The 20,351-nt window shown below is 41.9% G+C and overlaps 1 protein-coding gene across 1 annotated transcript in view; it reads left to right on the top strand.

Annotated features, from left to right (window-relative positions):
* SH3BGRL2 (SH3 domain binding glutamate rich protein like 2) overlaps window positions 1–19,948 on the top strand; it is a 48,291-nt gene extending 28,343 nt beyond the window's left edge. The window contains exons 3-4 of the mRNA XM_056344819.1: window positions 13,651–13,731; window positions 14,870–19,948. Of these exons, the coding sequence (XP_056200794.1) occupies window positions 13,651–13,731; window positions 14,870–14,884 (96 nt within the window). The 3' untranslated portion in view covers window positions 14,885–19,948. The remainder of the gene's footprint in view (window positions 1–13,650; window positions 13,732–14,869) is intronic.
* Window positions 19,949–20,351: the final 403 nt, after the last annotated feature.

Genomic DNA, 20,351 nt, shown 5'->3' with positions numbered 1-20,351 from the left:
AACATTAGGAAAAGCCAAAATCAGTGTCACTGCACACACCAGTACAACATTCTGGTTACATTAGAAGGTTCAAGAAACTGAAGGGCCATTGGAACAAGGGTAGAAGCCTCTGTCCTGGAGTAGAAGATGCCCTTCTTCATTTTCCCTACAGAATGGCTCCTGGAGAGCATTGTCTCCACGAGATGGTTCCCAGAGTACTGGGATGGCAACGGTGCAGGGGCCAAAGAGCAAATTAGGCTTGAGGCCGGTGCTTTTATCACGGCTCTCCTAGGCAAAGCAAAAGAAAGTGATAAACAACAGGGCAAACAATAAAAGCTGAAAACAGCCATTTACAAGCTCTTGAGTTTGATGTACAGGAAGGAAGGGAGCAAGCAACAGAGCAACTGAGGAAAAAGACAAAAGGAGATCAAGAACAGGCAAGTCAACATTGTGACCAGCAACACAAAGTAACAGCCTGTGAAGTAACAGCTAAACAGGTAAACCAGCTGTAAATTCAGTCTAGTACACTCTGATCACATCTGTCATTATCTTGAACCTTTTTGAGTCCCTGTTCAGGAGCCAAAAAGAACCGTTGTAGGTTGACCTCAGACAGCAATCACACAGCTGCTTGCTCCCCCCTACTCACCTAGCAGGAAGGTGAAGAAAATAGGAAGAGAAAAAGCAAGTGAACTCATGAGTTGAGATAAAGACAGTTTAGTAAGTGAAGGAAAGGGACAAAATCCCAAGTGATGCAAACACAGTCACTCACCATCTCCCAAAAGCAGACCTAGGCCCACTCAGTCTCCCAGCGATGGGTACCTTGGAAGACAAACACTCCCCAGTTTTATATGAGCATGAAGTTATATGGTGTGGAAAATCCCTTTGGCTAATTGGAATCTCTGTCCCTCTTGCCCTTTCAGCCTACTCTCTGAGGGCAGCAGGGAGGAACAGAATGAGAAACAGAGAAGACCCTGATGCTGTGCAAGCACTGCTTGGCAATAACCAAATCATTGCTGTGTTGTCAAGGCTGTTCTAGTCACATATCCAAAACGCAGCACCATAGGGGTTGCTGTGAAGGAAGTCAGCTCCATCACAGCTGGACCCAGTAAAAACATGAAGATGAAAACTGCAGTTTGTTTTCTAAGTTTTCACTAACTAAATCCTTTGCTTTCAAGCTTACAGAAAAATTTCTAAATCCTCTGCCTCCCATTGTGAATTTATTTTACACAGCCAGATCAGTGATGTTGCATGTAAGTTAGATTTTTCTAAAGTACTGCTGGTATGGACCAACATAGTACTAACTGTTAAGTATCCTGCAGGTTAAAAACACTGTTAAAAGAATGAACAAATAATTACTTATCCTTGCATACTTATTACTTACTGTTGCCCTTTTTGCACAGACTATAGAAGATCCAAACAGAGAGAGATCACTGCAGGTTGGTGCATTAGGACCAGATTCACAAAGGCACTACAGCATGATGCCAAGCACCTAAATTTTAGGCATGTGGCTTCTAGAGTGGAATTTGAAGCCACCAGCTAGGGCTCTAACTTCTTCACATGGCTGGTGAGGAGCCATAGGTACATGTATCCAAACAGGATCTGCCATGTTCTGGCTACTGCATGGAGACATGGAAAGCTTTTAAAATAGAAAGCAAGAAATGCTGGAAAAGTGGTGTCTGAAATTAGGCCAGTGCCTCACCACTTCCCTCTTCTGCTTTCTCTGAAATCTCCACAATTTAATGTGTGACTCTTCTTAGACTAGAAGTGACTCCTGGATCTTTCAGAAGATTGGAAGTCTCCACTTCCCAGTGAGTGCACTCTTACTTTAACCTTACAAAGCACAAGTTAGCACTTTGAAACAGTGACAGTTTTATATGCAGAAATCTGCCACTGATGTGAGACAGCCTGAAATTTAGGCCAACCAAAATTAAAAAGGAAATCTGTTTTCAGGTGGGAGTTTGAGCTGAAGAGAAAATATTTACATATCAAGCTGACTTTTTTTTTTCTTTTCTTTTGAAGCTGCTCATATGGTTTAGTGTTAGAGTAAGTCCTGATAGAGTGCCTAGTGGGCAGCAGCAGAGACACTGATACGTGATATTTATTGTCCTTCCCTGAAATTTAATATATGGGTGTCAGCCCCATCAAAACAGTGAAGGCCTATAGACAAGAAAGAAATAAAATAAGCCACTGAAAGAGGTGCAGTGTTCTCCAGAAACTATTCAGCGCACAGGCCATTACTGTGGCACTGATTTCTTTGCACTGTTAAGTATCAGTCTGTTCTGTTTTTTTTTAAAGATCCTGGAAAGAGTCACACACATTTCTTGTTCTTACATTTTATATGTGTAAAATGACAAATCAGTAACTGTATCGGTGGCTTTTCAGTCACTGATAAGAGAAAGAATAGGAAAGAAGATTTAAGAAAACTGGCTAGAGGCCACCTCAGAGTTTCTGCCCTGGCCTGTCACTGGGGAGTTTGTCATTGTTCTTGTGCCTACAGATACAGAGAGCTTGAGCTCTGTCTCTAGATCCTCAAGCAACGTGGCACAATTCACCTTGGCACGCCTGCTATAGTGTGTTTACTTCAGGACCTAGGGCAGTTGTGAGGCTATTTGGTATTCATCAAATCTACATTTGGTTCCCTGCACCCTTGGAGGTGTCTTACCCGACTCAGTGTCTTGGTGGTCCAGCTCTGTTTTTAGAAGAATGATAATCTTGCTAGATAGAGGTTAGTGTGTATTTGCTCAGAGTTCATATAACAGCTGTTAATGATTGACGATGCTGAAACTTTCTTGATTAATTATTTTTCCCATCAGAGGTAGAGTTTCCTGTATGGCCAATTCAAGCTGTTTGTTTGAAATCATTCTTAATTACCTTTTGCAGTTGTATTGGAGTAGTTTGTGGCTCACCACAGACCCCAGGCTGTATGTGAGTGACTTGAGGTCAGTGATACAGCACTGTTTTATCTTCCTGATTAGGCCCTTTTCTCAAGCAAGGAATATAGAAGGCAGGGCTAGTGCTGGAAGGCAACCCCTGCCCATGTGTCTTTTTCCATGTTGGCAAGATACTGTTTGGACCATTCACAAGGTCTGTATGGTTATAACTTAGAGGCTATGCCTATGCTTTTGCCATCCACTTCTCCACTGCTTTTCTGTGTCCTAAGGCAAAGAGCTTTAGTTCCATGTGATATATGCTTGATACAGAGGAGTGTGATACCAGAGGCAAAAGTGTGGAGTAGCCAGCCTGTCCAGTGGTAGGGCTTGAAAAATAGAAGCTCAGCAACTGACTAAAAATAAAATAATCCAATAATTTTATCCTCAGAACGGTTAGAACTGGTACCAGTAATGTATTATAATGCTGCTGTTTGCCCTGTAGTGGAGAGAGTACATTCCTGTTGAGCACCACAGTTTTTATTTGAACTCTTTCCTCTCTGAGTTCTAAACTTTATCAATAGCTCTTGCAAAGTGAAGTAGCAGATACTTTGTGAACTATCTCACCACGTAAAGATGATAGCTGTCCAAGATTTGATACAACTCTGGAGATATTTTACTCTGTGTGCAGACTCTTATTTCCTAAATATAATAATAATATATGTGTTTATATATTTATGGATATGCATGTATATGTATATACGTATGTGTTATGTATAATATGTGTTTAGGTATTTTAATACACTTAAAGATGACTGGTATAAAATTAAAATTGTCACCTTTACAGGATATAGTAGAAAATATTGCAAAGTTTTTTCTTTTTAGTTTTAATATTTACATTGATGTTCTGCAGCACTCATTGATAATCAGTAAGCGTCACATAATTACTAACAATTTTGGGATCCTAATTCTCCTTTGCATGGAATGGAAACTTCCTATTGTGCTACACTTTCTTGAAGAAAAGGGGTTTATTCTTGAAGGTGTCATGACTGCTTTGGTTAAAGTCTTTTCTAAAGGGCCCGTTCTACTAAAGTATAGCCTACATGATGTATGAGATATATGAGGAAAGGGTAAGAAAGCTTACTAAGTGGCAGTGATACTTTGAGGGCACAGATTATGCATGTAGCAGTGTATTGGAACAGTATCTAAGAGAAGGCCATGGCTGTTGTCAGTGAAGAACCAGGATGAAATAGCTAATTCTGTGCACCGCTGCTCCGCTTGTAATCATGCTACTAAGATTATCTTCTGAGAAACACTTTGAAGATACAGCAAAGTTATAATAAATTTTTAAGTAAGAATGCTGTTGATACCTTGCAGTGCCACTACAATTAGTGTGGCTTTCTTCTTTCTTAGTAGCTTTCTGATTTTGTTCTTCTCTGAAGGAACTGCAGGAAAGAAAGAATGTGTTGAAGGATGATTCTGACAGTGTCCAATTACTAAAATAAAGGGGAAAATCTATATTTTATTTAGTGTTCTGAGATGTCACCTAATATTGGTATGAGTAAAACGCTCTAAGAGGAAAACCAACCAACACGTGGTTGTAATGTCCCATGTAAAGTTACAGCTACCTTAAAACATGTCCAAGTTAAAATATGTGCATGCAGAGCTTCTGTGCAGCACAGTCAATATATGTCTTTTGGCCACGATCTGATGTAAAAGGATGACTACCATAGTTAACTCCCTGACGTTTCCATCCCTCCCTCTTCTCAAATTCCTGTTATGGTCTGATTTGATAATATTCTTATCCGAACCATTAGTAAAATAACATGATGAGCTAGAAGGTGCACAGAAGGGGGAGGTGGCACCTGATCATCCATAGTCTTACTGATACTGCCACTGAGTCCCTTGAATATTCCCCTGCCCCAGGTGGGTGCTGTGCCAGTTTGAGCTCTTCAGTGCTTGGCTGGGGGAAGCCTTTCTGCACTTGGACTCCCTGTCTTAGAGGTGAGGAGTATCGGTTCTTACGTTGTTGATGTATGTGTCCCTGTCACTGTTACTGAATGAACAGCAAACATCATACTGGCCTGAGTTTGTCCCATACTGTCCCAACAATAGAGCTGTAGCTGACATCTGCTCCCTTTTAATTTAAAGCCTTTGTTTCTGGAAGCCTACAACTAAAGAGATTACTGAAATAAACATCTGGCCATTAGGAGAAGAGTAACAGGTTGCTTTGTAGAGTCAATTGAATAAGTTCTTTAAAAATCCTGTGCAGAGATCTTATCAGAAGGTTAGGTAATTGAAAGCTGTCATGTTTAGATTGTCCTGTGTTGTGGGGACAAGATTCTTATTTTTGTGTATTTATATAATATTTAAAAAGCCTCACACATGCACACACACTCATTCTCCAAGGAGAGCTGTGCTGAGTAAGAGTTTTCCATTGTAATCCTAATCAGATCAGTAAATGAATGTCATCTGTTCTAGAGAACTGAAGTGCCCTTTTCAGGAAAGATGCTAACAGCTCTTTCTCAATGGCATACAGTATTAACTCAGTCAGTAGTAAAGTGCTGATTCAGTGCATTTAAATGAAGTTCCCCACTCTTGTAAGGGCAAATTACACCACCCCTTTTGTAAGAATGGAGAGATCATAATCATATATTAAAAAAATATTGACAAAGATAAGCAAAGTCAAGCAGCATGCCAGTCTTGAAGTGCTGTCCAATAATCAGTGCATTTAAAAAAAAATCTGTCTGAAAAGCAGTGCAGGCTACATTTGGGCATGTTCCTTATTTTTCTGCTTTTTGGTGTGGTAAGGATTGGTTTTCTGCCTCTTGGTGTGGTAAGCAGTAAGGGTTTGTCTGAGATGTTTAGCAAGCTTGCTCTTTCTCTTGCAGCAAACTAAAAGCAAACAGCAACAAAGCCAACTTGCTCAACTGGAAGGACTTCTATTCACAGTTACTGTCTTTGAAACTTCATTAGAAATAAAGTTCTCCTAATCTCAGTTGCAGTAACGGATAGACAGTGTCTGTGTAATTGCTAATTGTAAGTTAAATCTACTTCGTGTTAATGTTTTACTTTGACCCAATGCCGTCATGCTTGTGTTATGTTTCTTGAAGCGCAAATAATTATTTATGCTGATCTGCAGTACTGCCAGTTTTAACATTGGTGTGCAGTAAATAGTTTCTCCCAGCAGCAACAGTGTTTATTTAAACAAGCTTCAGTGTACCTGCTTAACAAAATGCTGAGCCAAATTAATTACGGCAGTGTCTGTAATCACATCACTACAGTGATCTGGTTTCCTAGCCTGCTTAAAGTCTCCGCAACGCAGTTGGGATACTGCTGTAGTCAAGTTGAGCTTTGTGAACTTGGCAGTTGCTGTTGAGAGAAGCAGCAGCTACTCTGGAAGTGGGATCTAAAGAGGAAACAATTCCCAAGGACCAGCAGTTTTTGTACTGGAGTAGATTGGCATAAAACATTTGTGTCATAAAGAAGAGTTAAATCCAGATTTCCTGAATGCTTGTCCACTCTTTCAAAGACTAAGCTACTCTTAGTTCACTGTCGCATTTGGGCGGTGGATGGCTGTGGGGATTTCTGCATAATCTAGACATTAAGAGAGTTCTCCTGTCTTTGATTAATCTGGTTTTAAAGAGGTGCAGAGCAACCACAGCACCATTTTAGTTTCAGGATAAACTGAAAGGATATTTAAGTGTGAAGCTTTTGGTTTTTTTTTTTTCCTTTTACCAGCATACTAAGTGGACAATATCACTTTGCTTTGCTGATTATTTTAAAACTTGTGTTAAGATGCATCTGATATAAGTGACCTTAAATGTGTAAGACTGAAGGTCCATCTAGCCCAGTTTTGTCCTAGCAATGGCCATAAGCATATGCCTAGGAAAGACTACAAGCAAGTCAAGCATTTAAAATACATATAAAATATTTGAGTATTTTCCCTGTCTCTAGTTTTTCTTCTGAAACAAATATCACTTTAATGTATTTAGTAATTCTTATTATATTTCTCTTTCATGAACTTCAGCCTTCTGGTGAAGCCATGTAAACATGATCTTCTTTAGTGTGCTCTGGCAATGTGCTCATGGGTCTGCTGAGCTCTAGATCTATTACCAACCATCCTGCCGCCACAGTGAGCCTCAAATCCTTCCTCCTGTTACCACCTGGGCTAACTTAGCTCCTAAAGACCTTTGCAGCCGTGGCCTGCCTCTCTATCTGAGTCACAGCAGGGGCAGGGTTGGAAGGGACCTCTGGAGATCATCTAGTCCAGCCCCCTGCTAAAGCAGGCTCTCATAGAGCAGGTGGCACAGAATCGCATCCAGGCAGGTTTTGAATGTCTGCGGAGAAGGAGACCCACAGCCTCTCTGGGCAGCCTGTCCCAGCGCTCTGTCAACATCAAGGTACAGAAGTTCTTCCTTATATTCAGGTGGAACTTCTTGTGTTGCAGTTTGTGCCCATTGCCTGTTGCCCTGTCACTGGGCACCACTGAAAGGAGCCTGGCCCCGTCCTCTTGAATTCACCCTTAAGATATTTGTAAACATTGATAAGATCCCCCCTCACTCTTCTCTTCTCCAGGCTATGCAGCCCCGGCTCTCTCAGCCTTTCCTCACAAGGGAGATGCTCCAGTCACCTCACCATCTTCATAGCCCCCCGCTGGGCCCTCTCCAGCAGTTCCCTGTCTCTCTTGAACTGGGGAGCCCAGAACTGGACAGGGGCTCCAGGTGCAGCCTCACCAGGGCAGAGCAGAGGTGGGGGACAACCTCCCGTGACCTGCTGGCCACGCTGCTCCTAATGCACCCCAGGGTGCCACTGGCCTTCTTGGCCACCAGGACACACTGCTGGTCAACTCACTGTCCCCCAGAACCCCCAGGCCCTTCTCCGCAGAGCTGCCTTCCAGCAGGTCACCCCTGGCCTGTGCTGGTGCATGGGGTTGTCCCTCCCCAGGTGCAGGACCTTACACTTGCCTTTGTTGAGCTTCATTAGGTTCCTCTCCTCCCAGCTCTCCAGCCTGCCCAGGTGTCACTGAATGGCAGCGCAGCCTCCTGGTGTGTCAGCCACTCCTCCCAGCTTTGTACCATCAGCAAACCTGCTGAGGGTGCGCTCTCTCCCTCCATCCAGGTCATGGATGAGTGAATTGAAACTATCCTGGTTTAGAGGCACTCAGCAGGTGCAGGGAAAGAAAAGCTTTATGCTGTGCAAGACCAGCAAGATTTTGCTTGTCTGTAGGTGAGCTGCTGAAACTTCAGTACAGTTAGCTTTGTTTATTTTCAACAAAGCAAGAGCTTTGGTCAGCTAATTTCAGTAGCTCTTAGAACATCTTTGATGCTGTAACTGTTCTGTTCTTGTGGTAAAACAGAAGGGCTGTATCTTGCTTAGACTACTTGGTGGGTGACCAAGCTGCCATTGACTTTAAGGATGAGGAACCAGGCCTAAAGCACTCTGCTGTTACTGTGTTAAGAAGCCTTTTCTGATTTGAAATAGCTCTTTACTTACCTTATTTATACTCCTGTCACTTCTCTATGCCCTCAAACCATCCTGAGATATATTTTATTCTCCTGGCATTTGTCATTCTTGGTAACCTTTCATACCCTCATCTTTGTGATTTATCACCTGTGGTTTTGGCTTTTCAACTTTTCCAGACGGATTGAACATCTCTGCATCACTGATGATTGACGTACGCCATCTCTATGTCCCCTTGGTTTTAGTAACCTTAATCAGCTATTGATTTTGCCAGAATTTTATGCATATATGTGTAATTAGCTGCTCTGGAAAGCACCGAGGATTGTAATTTAAAGTGATACAGTCCAAATTCTGGTTGTGCACATAGTTGCCTTTTGAAGTGGGGCAGTGGGTGGCAGTTTGTCATACTCATATATTTTTAGGTTAACAGCTGCTCTTGGAATGCCTCCAGGGTGTCAGTGGGAGCCACTTCCTTGCAGAGGGGCAGGATAGCACTGCTCAGCTGACCCCAGCAAAGCTGCAGCACTTGCAGGTTTGGTAGAGCTGCCTGGGACAGTGACAGGGGGATTGTAGTAACTTGCTACCAGTGGTGAAGCCTAGTGCAGAAACAGGGAACCACTGCCTTGCCAAAACCAGCTGATGGTGGTGTCTTTCCTCTGTGGGAAGGCAGAGTGTCCCAGTTTTCCAAGTGGAACCCATTGGCTTGCAAGTAAGTTGGGCTCTTGCCTGTGCATGAAGCTCTCCACTTCCACTGAACTTGGCACCATTTTCCTTCTTCAGCCTCTGCATCTGCTGCTGGTAGCACTGGGATGTTCTTTATCTGAGACAAGAATTTTCATGTCCTCACCCATGGATTTAGGGTCTTTACATGTGGCCCAAATCTGCACAGACTTTCTCTCCTTGTAAAGGTAAGATCAAAGGGAGGATGTTTTTGAACAGCTGTTATCTTGCCTGTGTTACAGGGAAAGCCAGGGATGCCCACTTTGAACTCCTACCACATGCCAAAGCACAACCGACAGGTCCTTGAGATTGTGTTCCTTCAGATCATGTTCCTTGAGATCATACTTCTCAAAAATCTCTCAAGGAACTACCATACTAAAGTGATTTCTTCCAACTTTTATAGGACTATTATGCATTTCTGTGACTTCTTTTTCACATTTGATTGTTTTGGGACCATATGTTTTCATTGCCGAGATCAGTAGGAAAATACTCCTATAAAAATTTTACTGCTACTTTATCTAAAAGCATGATGCTTCTTCCCCCCATCCCCCATAAAAGCAAGGAACTGTCAATAGCATTTTAATACGTTTCGCAATGCAGATATTTCAAAACATCAGGGAGATTGCTTCTGTGGATAATCTCTTGTGCTTATTAAATATTCTGCTCCTTTTAAAATTAATCAATCCACTGGGTTTTGTGCTCTTTCAAACATGCAGTTACTCAGTTTAGCTCATTGTTTAACCTTCACAATTTTTTCAGTAAGTGATTCCAGGTTTGATAATCTGTAAATATGTGGAAAAAACAAACTAAATCAGCCCTGGATGCTTCTGGAAGTAATAAGTGATAACTAGTACTTGTAGAAAGCTTTTTATGAGTAAGACTTAAATTACTTTACAGAGGTTAAGTTAAATAGATTTTCACAGATATTGGTGGATTAGCTGAGTTGCAACGTCGTTGTCAGAGCCAGGAATACAGTCTTATTTCTTATGGCATTATTTTCAGGCCGTGAACCCTTCCCTGCCGTTTTTCTTTCCAGTTTATTAACAAACAGTGACAAAACCATGGTGTTAGAGTAGTGATAGTTTTAGCGCTAATTGAAGTACTGGTATTAACACACTTCAGGAGAACCCCAGAACTTGAAAACAGTGGTGGGAGATGATGACTCACCCAAACAAACAAGAGAGCCTTCCTTAGACAGACTGTTGAGACAAAGAGGTGTCTGGGGGTTCGCGAAAACTGCTTGTGTGCTTAGGAGGAAAGGGTGCTCCTGGTGGGGAGTGAAAACGATGCCTGTCTTGAGCCATGTTACTGCAGAAATGCTTGCAGTAGCTGCTTGCCTGCCGGTTGGCTGCTTATAGTTTACAGGGCTGTAATGAGCAGCTTAAGGCAATTTAAACTTGCCCTGATAGCAGAGGGAGGGTGCCCTTGCTCTTCTCCCTGTGGGTTGTACCCATCCACTGCTCCCCTACCTGCAGCGATAGTGTGACTCACTTGTAGATGAACCCAGTGGAGAAAATAAAGGTTATTTCTCCAATCATGTGCTGTCTTCACAGGTGGTTGCTTATATAGCTTGTGTCCCTCATGGCTTTTCATCTATTTTAGCAGAGTCAGGCTGGTTCTGTTTCAAGTTTAACAGCATCCATGCAGTTTTTCAAGTCTCGTTCGTAGAGGTCAAGGGCTTAATCAAGCATCCTTCTGCAGAGCTTCAGCATTAGTTGTTATTCCTATAGGTATCCACTGATTACATTGTCCCTTTTTAATCCATGGCATTGTTGGGGTTGCTTTCAGTACTGTTTCAGCTTATGCCATGGCTTAGTTGTGAGATCTGTCTATTTTATTTTGATTTACTTTCTGGATATTAATTGTAAATTTATGTTAATTCAGATTTTAGCATCTATCCATCACCTTTTAATGATTTTTTAGATTGATGTAAAAGTGCCAATTCCTTTGTTGAATTCTGTGTTTAATTGCAAAGTTAGGTAGAACAGACCATACCTAAAATTAATAGTGAGGGAACTTAAAACTGTCTAATAACTTCATATATTAGCATTTTAAACAGTAATGGTAGTAGTTCTGTGCTCGTAATGATAAGCAGCATCTGTCTGCAAAGTCTATTTTCCAGTCTACAATGCCAATCATTGCAGGAGATTCTACCTTCTTTTGCTCCTGAACTGCTTTATTCCTTGAGGTGTTTCATTCCCCTGTCAGGGAAAGCAAATAAAGTTGCCTCTTCCCATAGAGCGAAGTGAGTAGATGGTATTCATTGGAAATTAGGTATCACACATAGAGAACCATGGAACTGAAAACCAGATAGAAGAAATGAGCGTACTCTCTATGTATATACATAGATAGACATGTGTATGAAAGCTGAAACGATCAGTAGACATAAAGCTTAGGAATGGAATACTGACTTACTGCCCTAGGCTACAGCATAGCAATATGCCATGTTTTAAGATGACGATGACAAAAAGCCATCTTAAGAAGGTTTACTCTTTCTTCTTACGTCAGCTAATATGTCTGAGGCCTGATGACGACCATACACTCCTGCTGGCCTCTCTGTGTCTTTCAGGGCCAATGCTTTTAGTATAGAGGGTGAAGCTGGGAAACTATCAGCGCAGCTATGTGTTTGTCTGGGCTGAGGTTATTCAATGATTATGCAAAGTATCACTTTGCTAGGACAGTTGTTCACGTTGGAATAGCAGTATATCGTTATGGAAATGCTAGTAAAGCATCTTTGTCTGATGCACCATAAAGGTTTTAAGAGACATTCTGCACATCTGCAGGATGATTAGGTGTCTCGTGGGATGTGTATTATCCTTGCTGTGGTGACTGTGTATTTTCTGTCCAAACAGTCTTTTATTTTACATTAGTGGAGAGAAAAAAAAGAACAAAGAGAAGTCAAGTCTTTATCTACAAGTACACACTTTCCTTATAAAGTTATTTCAGAACTTACTTCTGCAAGGATATAATTCGGTATATCTTGTAATTGCATCTGGCAGGTGGGATGAAGGGGTTATTCAGGGATTCACACTGCATTGTGAAAACCCAGAGAAATACTGGGAAGCAGAATGTTTGCTTGCCCAGACCATTTTTGCTTCCTGCTTCGGAACTGAGAAGCCAAAATGTAATCACAAGTGGGTACTGACTAGGCATGTAAACTCTGGTTGGAAGAGAAAAGAAGGTTCCTAATCTTTGCATAACCTATGACAACCTTCCCAGAACAGCCAGGTCAGAGAAAGATTTCTGCTTTATAATTAGAACTTCTGTTTATTTTACATGGTCCCCTGTGGTTGTGCGGTGGTTTGTGAGGTTACAGGTTCAAGAGAAGACAGGAGTAGAAGGAGACAAGTGAACAAAGCAGCTGCTGCTGAGCAATATTGAAGTGCAATTTCAGGGAAAGCACCCGAAACTGTAACAATGAGAGATGAGCCCTCAGAAGTAATGAGATTAGAGGTTCGGAACCAAAGAAGAGCTAACTTTGGGGATCAGGTGCATTGGGAATGACTGTTACCAAGTGGGAAGCGTGTAGAGGCACGGAGGCTGCCTGTTACTACTCTGTATTGAAAGCATGTATGTGCATAGTCAATATTTAAAGGGATTTCTCTTGTTGAGTGCTTTCAAGTTAAGCGTAACTACAATTCTTAAATATTTAGAGATAATTGCTATGTACTGATGGGCACATACCTGAAGTTTTTGACATTTAAAAGAATTTTACTTTACTAACAGAAGTGGTTAAGTAAGGATTAATGTTTCCATTTTGCAGTTATATGGTAGAGGGAAAGAGTCTGAACTGGGTGCTTTATTGTTTGCTGGTGATCACAGAGGAAATCTTTCCAAAACATGGATAGAACCTGAAACTTCTTGGCTTCTTGCCATATGCGAAATCCATTCATTAAACTGTGCTCCATTTTTTCCCTTGAAAACTGAGTATTGTCCGCTCATCAGACGAGAGAGGAGTAGCAGGTGTCAATGCAGTAAACAGATCAGTAAAAGCAGTAGTAACACTTTGAGATCGAACCCTGGTCTTAATCAGCTGAAATCTAAAAGGGATTTAATCATGATAATGAGGGTTGTTTTTTATCTTTCTATACCAGTTTCTTTAAGGTAACATTTTGTATTTAACTATGTGGTTGTCCATGGCTGAGATGCAATTGCTTATTTCAAAGGATACAATGATGACAAAGTCTCTGTTCCACCACAGAATAAGCAGTTCAGTTGCCTTAGAACTTCTTGGAGATTTCCATGTTAGGAAGCATTTTGTTTGCTAAAATGCAAATCAGAAACCCGGTCAGAAACATATTTGCATTGTTAGGCAGTTAAATACCTTTAAAAAATTCCTACAATAGATTTGTTTTTAATGAAAGTCCATGTTCATATTTTTCTGTGTTATAGTTAGAGAATTTATGTGTTTTTCCCTGTCGTTGTAGTTATCAAGATCATTGCAGTTTAGAATAGCTTTTAGGTTTGCATAGGAGAATATGGATGAGTATCCATATTTTCCTGAGTGTTATTATATATCACCCATTAGTCTAATACATGGTGTGGTAAGATCAATCAGGAAAACATGAATACAAATGTTGACTCATCTTTTTTTTTTTCTTCTTTTTTTTCCTCTCTCTAGGATTATGACAGCTTTTTTGAATCAAAGGAGAGCAATACTGTCTTCTCCTTTCTTGGATTGAAACCTACTTTGGCATCAAAGGTCAGTGTACTATTGCGGACTTTTCAGGGCATTCTTGACACACTGAGTTTGAATTTTCTTTGAACTGAAAGAACTCTTGTGTGTTTGGATGCACCACCGTGCTGATCCATACCTTGTCTATATCAGCTTCAGGCTAATGAGGTAATTGAAATGAGTTGCCATGAAAAGCAAGGCATGCTAAATGGAATCAAGTGTATAGGTGGGACTTAATTTGGGACAGCAGATACATAAAGTTTAAAGAATACATTCTCCTTGACATTGAAAGCAACTGACTTCATTGTAACAGGAGAAAGAAGTAGAATCTTAATCACTGGAATATCTGCAGTTTATGACACCAAAACATCTTACTGGGCCAGCCTGGCATAATGGCTCAACCAGGACAGCATTTATTTGTTAGGCATTAATATATATTTTTTTTTAAATGCTGAAATGCTGGAGCAGTCAGGAGTTTTATCAACTATTTGGATAAGAATTAGGTTTTAACAAATACATATATACAGGTCAGAACACAAAGCCAGATAATATCTTTCTGTTGAGGGCAGTTTAATAGAGGAGATATTATTCCCATATGAAAGCCTGGACACTTGTTCAAAGAGACTGTATGGTGCACCTTTTGGCAGTGGATCAGACACTCAGGGGAGGATTTTTCTTCCCTTGACTACTGTAGGTATAGCTGTGTTTGGTAGTAGCACTGTTTCAGGCCTGGATGGCATCTGTCGGATATCTGTAGGGTTCTTCTTGTGCCAGGAATTCATTTATTTCTGGACCCCATGAGGGACAGGAGTGGAAGGAAACCTCAGCAGGGAGCTGTTGAAGCAGGTTATTTTGGCGGCCTGCCTTGCTTTGTAGCCTGAAGAACTAGTCCTAGGAAAAAGATGATGTCCTACTGCAATCAGAAATAGCAGCTTCTGTGCAGCTGTCTTCCTAGGAAATAACCGGTTTTAGGCCTGGAGAAGTGTCTCTGTGAGCTTGGCCGGGTCAGTGCTTCGGTCTGGTAGTGCTTCAGAGTGATGCGTCCTCAGCTGGCGTGTGGACCAGGGTTCAGGGCACCTTACATGTGAAGGTCACAGGCACAGGAGGTGAGAATGTATTCATAGCATTAATAATCTTTTTTTTTTTTCTCTTTTCTCTTAAATAGGAGTCAGAACCCTAGAAATCCTATCTAAAGTATCAACAAGCACATCTGGATGAATGACCCTGTTCTTCAGCACACAACAGCTTCCCTAATGGATCACTGTGATAGAGCAAACATGCATCATTAATTGTAGCCTGCTTGCCATGAGACGGTGCTCTCCAATAATGTGGGGTTAATAACACGTATATGAAAAGGTTTAAGGCCAGGCTGCTCATCTTCCTTTTTAGATACTCATTGTTGATGTTTCACTTCTGTCTTTGGATTGCTTTTGCAACTGGCACTGATACTCTAACAGACATATGTTTGAGAGTAAGGAGTGGAAGTGTAGGGCTTCTATCATTCATGGATATACTTATGTAGTCAGATTCCTTACCTTTTTAAATTCTTCCAACTACTGTAGTTGAAATCAGCTCATCATGGTAGTTGAAGTGCTGGTGGTTATTAGGGTATTTGTGTTGGCTATGATCCAGAAGGTAAAAATTGTCAATCTTAAGATCTCAGTCTAAGCCAAGAACTGCTGTATTTTTGCTCTACATTTATTTATTGTGATGTTTATCCTAGATCATGTTCATTCTAAGAAACATGGGCTGCTAACCTTGTTCATGAAAACTTGATTTGTCTAATGATGCAACTGACTGTTTAAAAACAGTTTTATCATGGAGGAGGTGCCAAAGTGAAGTATTCTGACATGGTTCCTGTCCCAAATGCAAGTAAAGTGTGCAGGAAAACTCTTCGTGGGAAATACTGGGTAGTTCAGGAGAAGAGATGTCATAGTTAATATTATCTCTTAAACGAGAAAGGCTTAACACCCAAAGTTGGAGCTCTATAGTTGGACTTCCTTAAAATGAAGTTTTGCCAAAACATTGAGTTTACCTTCTGTAACACACATCTCCACCATTAGCCACGTGAGAGTCAGGGGGATACTTTGAGAGTCAGGGCTTAGTCCCATGGGTGGTTAAACACTACCGTCATCCAAGAGCACACCTAACTCGCCCAGCTGTTGTCCTGGTTATATCCCCAGGTGTGGAAATGAGGAGGTGCTGCAAAGACAGAAAGCTGAGTGTGTGCTTTGCTGGATGAGGGCACAATGGTCAGCTCAGCCGATGGACAGGAGCCAAGTAAAGGAAGTGGAGATTATTCCAGTGGGACCGCCTTGATGCACATAGAACTTGGGCGTGTGACTTGCCAATAACCATTACAAAATGCATTCTAGACAGAAGTCAAATTGCATTATGCATTTTGAATCAAGTCTGGCTATGAAAATAACAGCTATGCTGTAATGTAGCTTTTTAGTCAAGTGATTTCATGGTGACGGGGTAGTGCCATTCCGATAAATGTCCTTATGTCTTTGGGTAAATGAAAGACAACCATTATGCGACAAAGCTTTGCAGTCACAACATCTCTCAGACTGTGTGGCTTGAAGGAAGCCAAACTTGTGAAAAGTGTCAGAAAGCAACACTGTGTGTGCCACAAATCACGTTCTGTTAAAATCAGTAACTGTGGCATCTGAGAAATATTAATTGGAAGGGATGACTGGAGGTCATCTGGTCTAGCACTGTCAGAATCAAGGCTAACGTCAGCACTAGCTCAGATCATATACGGGTTTGTCTAGCAAAGTGTTAAAAATATCCAAAGATGAAGTTCTCACAACCCTCTAGGTAACCTGTGACAGCTCTGCAGTACTCTCCTAGTGAAAACTTTCTTTTAATGTCCAGCTGCAACTCCTAGGCTGTGATTTGTGGCTGTTGCCTTTGCTGTTTTCTGGCACTCACAGGAAGAGGTTGGCACCAACCTTTTTTGTAACTGTCCTCGAGATAATTTCAGGCTACCATTAGAGCACCTTCTAGCCGCCTTCTTACCAGACTAAACAAACCTGGCTTCCTCAGCCTCTCTGCAGGCTGTGTGCTTTAGGCCCCTGACTGCTTTGCTTTGTTGGAGGGCTACTCTCCAGTTTCTTCAAATCTCTCTTGAATTTGAAGGTCCCAAAAGAGTATTTTTGGTGTGGCCTTACCAGGGTTGAGTAGAGATGGGTAATAACTTTCCTCAGCCTGCAGGCCGTGCTTCTCCTGAAGTGGTGCACTGCATGCTTTCCCCTGTTTGCAGTGAGTACATTGCTGGCTTACAATATGCTTGGCGTTCACTAAAATCCCAAGGTCCCTTCAGCAGGGGTATTACTCTGTCAGTCACTTCCCAGCCCGTACTGATGCTTTGCCACCCCCAAGGGCAGAACTTTCTACTTGTCCTTGTCAAACTTCATGAGGTTTCTGTTAGCCCAGTCCTCAAGGTTGTTGAGATGCTGCTGGACTGAAGCTCTGCCAGCTGTTACCAACCAGTGAATCAGGTTCAGGTGTCGTTCACAGATACTTTGAGGGTGCGTGCTAGGTCATCATCCAAGTCCCTGCTGAAGCTGCTGAACAACAGGAGAATTGTAGCCTCTCAGATCTTGGCCACTGGCTTACTCATGGCTACACAGGTATGACACGAACGATGTTCATGACTACCAGTTGCTGGAGTAAAGAACAGGTTGCCTTCCTGTCGTGTCATCTCAGCTGCCAACTGCTTACAGCTGTGTGGCTTTTCCCTCTAGTACAAAGGCAAGAAAGCTTTAAAAAAGGAGATGTTAAAGGAGTCCATCCGTAAATAAGTTCTTCTTTGGATTCGTGGTGCCCCCTCAGCCTGGTTAAAGGGCTAGATGGAGCAAGAGCACACACATATTTCAAGTCCATGGTTGTATCTACTGGCCAAAATCTTACCTACAGCACCTTTTCTAGAAGAATCCTGAAAGGGAGTTGGTAGCATGCATATACATGTATGTACGTGCATTTTTAAGGGTTATGTTGTCTGTGGTAAGTTATTGTGACATTCTTGTCACCAATCCCGTATTTTCATGAGACTTGAACCTTGCTGTAGGAAGTGAATGTGACATGAGATAGAGCTGTACATTGTTAACTTCACCGAGTTCAATATAGCTATTCCCAAAAAAACCCAAACTCAAAGAAAAATATTTAACTTTGCAGATGAATACAGATATAAATTTATATAATTATGCAGTTGATTACAGAGAAGCCATCCTGGATTTGTCATGTACTTGATATATTGTAAACTTTGAGAACTCCCTGAAGTCCCAGTTTTAAAAAACTTACCGAAGTATGTAAGTATATACACGAGTAATCCTGGGTGAAATCCCAGGCTTACTGAGGTCAAAGGCAAAACTAGACTGATTTCTACAGGGATGAAATTAGTTTCACAAAACTCCTCTTGAATTTTGATAATTGTAAAATAGAAATCTCCCATTCAGTGGAGAGCTAGTCCTGTTACAGCAGTTAGGTAAACATAGCTTATTTCAGAGCACACATGTGGATGTAATAAATTCTATGGAGGACAACACTAGCTCCAAAGGTATCCTGCTTGCTTAGGTGGATTGGCAGTGTAAGTCCCTTAGAATATGTGCTTTTGAATTGTAAGTGGCTAGTTTAAAAAAAAAAAAAAAAAAGAAAGAGGTATATATATGTTGCTTGAATATGAATTTGATTTGTTATGTGACAGCCTTATTTTTGTAATTAAAGCAAGCAGAGTTCTAGTTTGTTACTCTAGTTTGTTAAGATGATCTGGAATTTTTTAAACTAGTTTTTTAATAATGAAATGTAACTATCGGGTAACCGGAAAGGTCTGTGGAAACTGGAGCTATTTATTGAAAGAAACAGCAAATTTTTGATTCTGTTTAAAATACTTGCATATAAAGGTATGCTTAAGAACCAAATGATCCCAATTTTTAGCTAATACTTGTAGCTACCCCACTTTTTAAGAGGGAGAGCCATGTGAATTAAGCTGTAAATCTTTGTACCTAGCTGAAGTTGCTGTGCGGGCCGATGTGCACGTGCACATTCACTGTATCAGTGGCTTTGATAGATGTGTTTTTGTTTGTGCCACACACTACTGGATAGTGCCTTGCCAGAAGAGGACTGCTTCTGTAGGGTCTTCTTAGATGTGCGTACACTTTGAACTGAGAAAGGGGTAGTTTCTATATTGCTGTTTTTTTAATGATGCAGTAAACTGATTTTGAGGCCTGAGTCAAGACGCACGCTTTGTAAGGTTAAATCAGTTTTTGATGATGAGTCTTCTGAACTCTTGATTTTTCATAGTGTGGCTTTCTCTTCTTTTTTTTTTTCTTCACCTTTCTGTTGACTGTCTAGAATCAAACCTTCCAAGGGAAGTGGGCCTGGAGTAAAGCCCCTAAATCCATGTTTACACTTCAAAATAACCGATTCAAGTGTTGAGCAGCCCAAGTGCTGTCACTGAAGTGAAAAGGAGCTGCCAGGCTCTCAGTGGATCTCTTGGTTATCCCTCCCTGCCCTGTCCCCCCGTCGGGCCATTTATTTAGGGAGTCCAATTCTGGGAATGCCATGATTCAGAAGTAGGACCCTGAGATTTTAGGCAGTGCCTTGTGGCCCTTCATAGGAGTGCAAGAGCGGAGTCATCACCAGGAAAGTGCCAAATACCATTAGTCTTCAGGGACTTGTCCACCGATTTCACTAAATCTTGGCACGAGCGGTGGGGGGAGGAGGGAGCCCCTCATATTCGCCCTGCACAGAGGGCGGGAGTGGGAGACACGGTGCAGAGTGGCCCACAGCTTGTTGACAGCACCCGGAGCAGCAGTTCTCACGGGGCCCTTGGCTGGCAGTGCCGTGTGTGAAACCACGCGGTGCTGCTCCCCACGGAACTCCGGCTGCAGCACAGCCTATTCTTCACCCTCTTGCTCCCCAAGGAATTTGGGAGGGGAATTGGAGAACAGCTTCTTTAGAGCAGTTCTTCAGCCAGGTCAGATCCAGCTTTTACTCCCTTGTTCCTTTACCTCTTCCTAATGTGCTCCATCCTGTCCTGCATAGACCTACGTGTGTGCAAAGCTTCCACTCCTGGCCATCTGCTAACATCCCTGCAAGGTCGCAAATGCAGAGCTGATGTTCACCTTCACGGTGTCAGTGTTTCGTAACTTGGTGGGGGAGGGAGCACATTGCATCCTAGGCCGTGTACACGTTATATATTAAAACTGTGTTCATCTAATAAAAAATGTAATTCACAAAAGACATTTGGACCGCGTTCTTTGTGCCAAAGGAAACAATGAGAAAATACGTGTCTATTCTTGCCGCAGCTCCCTGGCGACACCGTGGTGCTTTGGCTTGGGCAGCCCCCGCGGATGGAAGCACTGCAGAACTCCTCACCTGGGATGGGTGAGCCTGATTCTGTAAGATGCTAAGTGGCTTTGATCCCTGGTGGCTCAGTGGGAATTGCAATGTGCAGAATACCTGCTGGGTTAGCGTCTAGGTCCTCCCAGGTAAATAGTAGTAAAGAAAAAAAGAAAAAAAAAAAAAAAGGATTATATGACCCGGTGGCAGTGTGTGTTTGCAGCCCAGAAAGCCAACTGTATCCTGGGCTGCATCAAAAGAAGTGTGATCAGCAAGTCAGGGGAGGAGGTTCTCTCCTCTAC

Source organism: Falco biarmicus, chromosome 6 (assembly GCF_023638135.1).
Source record: "Falco biarmicus isolate bFalBia1 chromosome 6, bFalBia1.pri, whole genome shotgun sequence".
Taxonomy (NCBI): domain Eukaryota; kingdom Metazoa; phylum Chordata; class Aves; order Falconiformes; family Falconidae; genus Falco; species Falco biarmicus.
The sequence above is the reverse complement of the archived record's forward strand: the minus strand, read 5'-3'. Positions and strand labels throughout refer to the sequence as shown.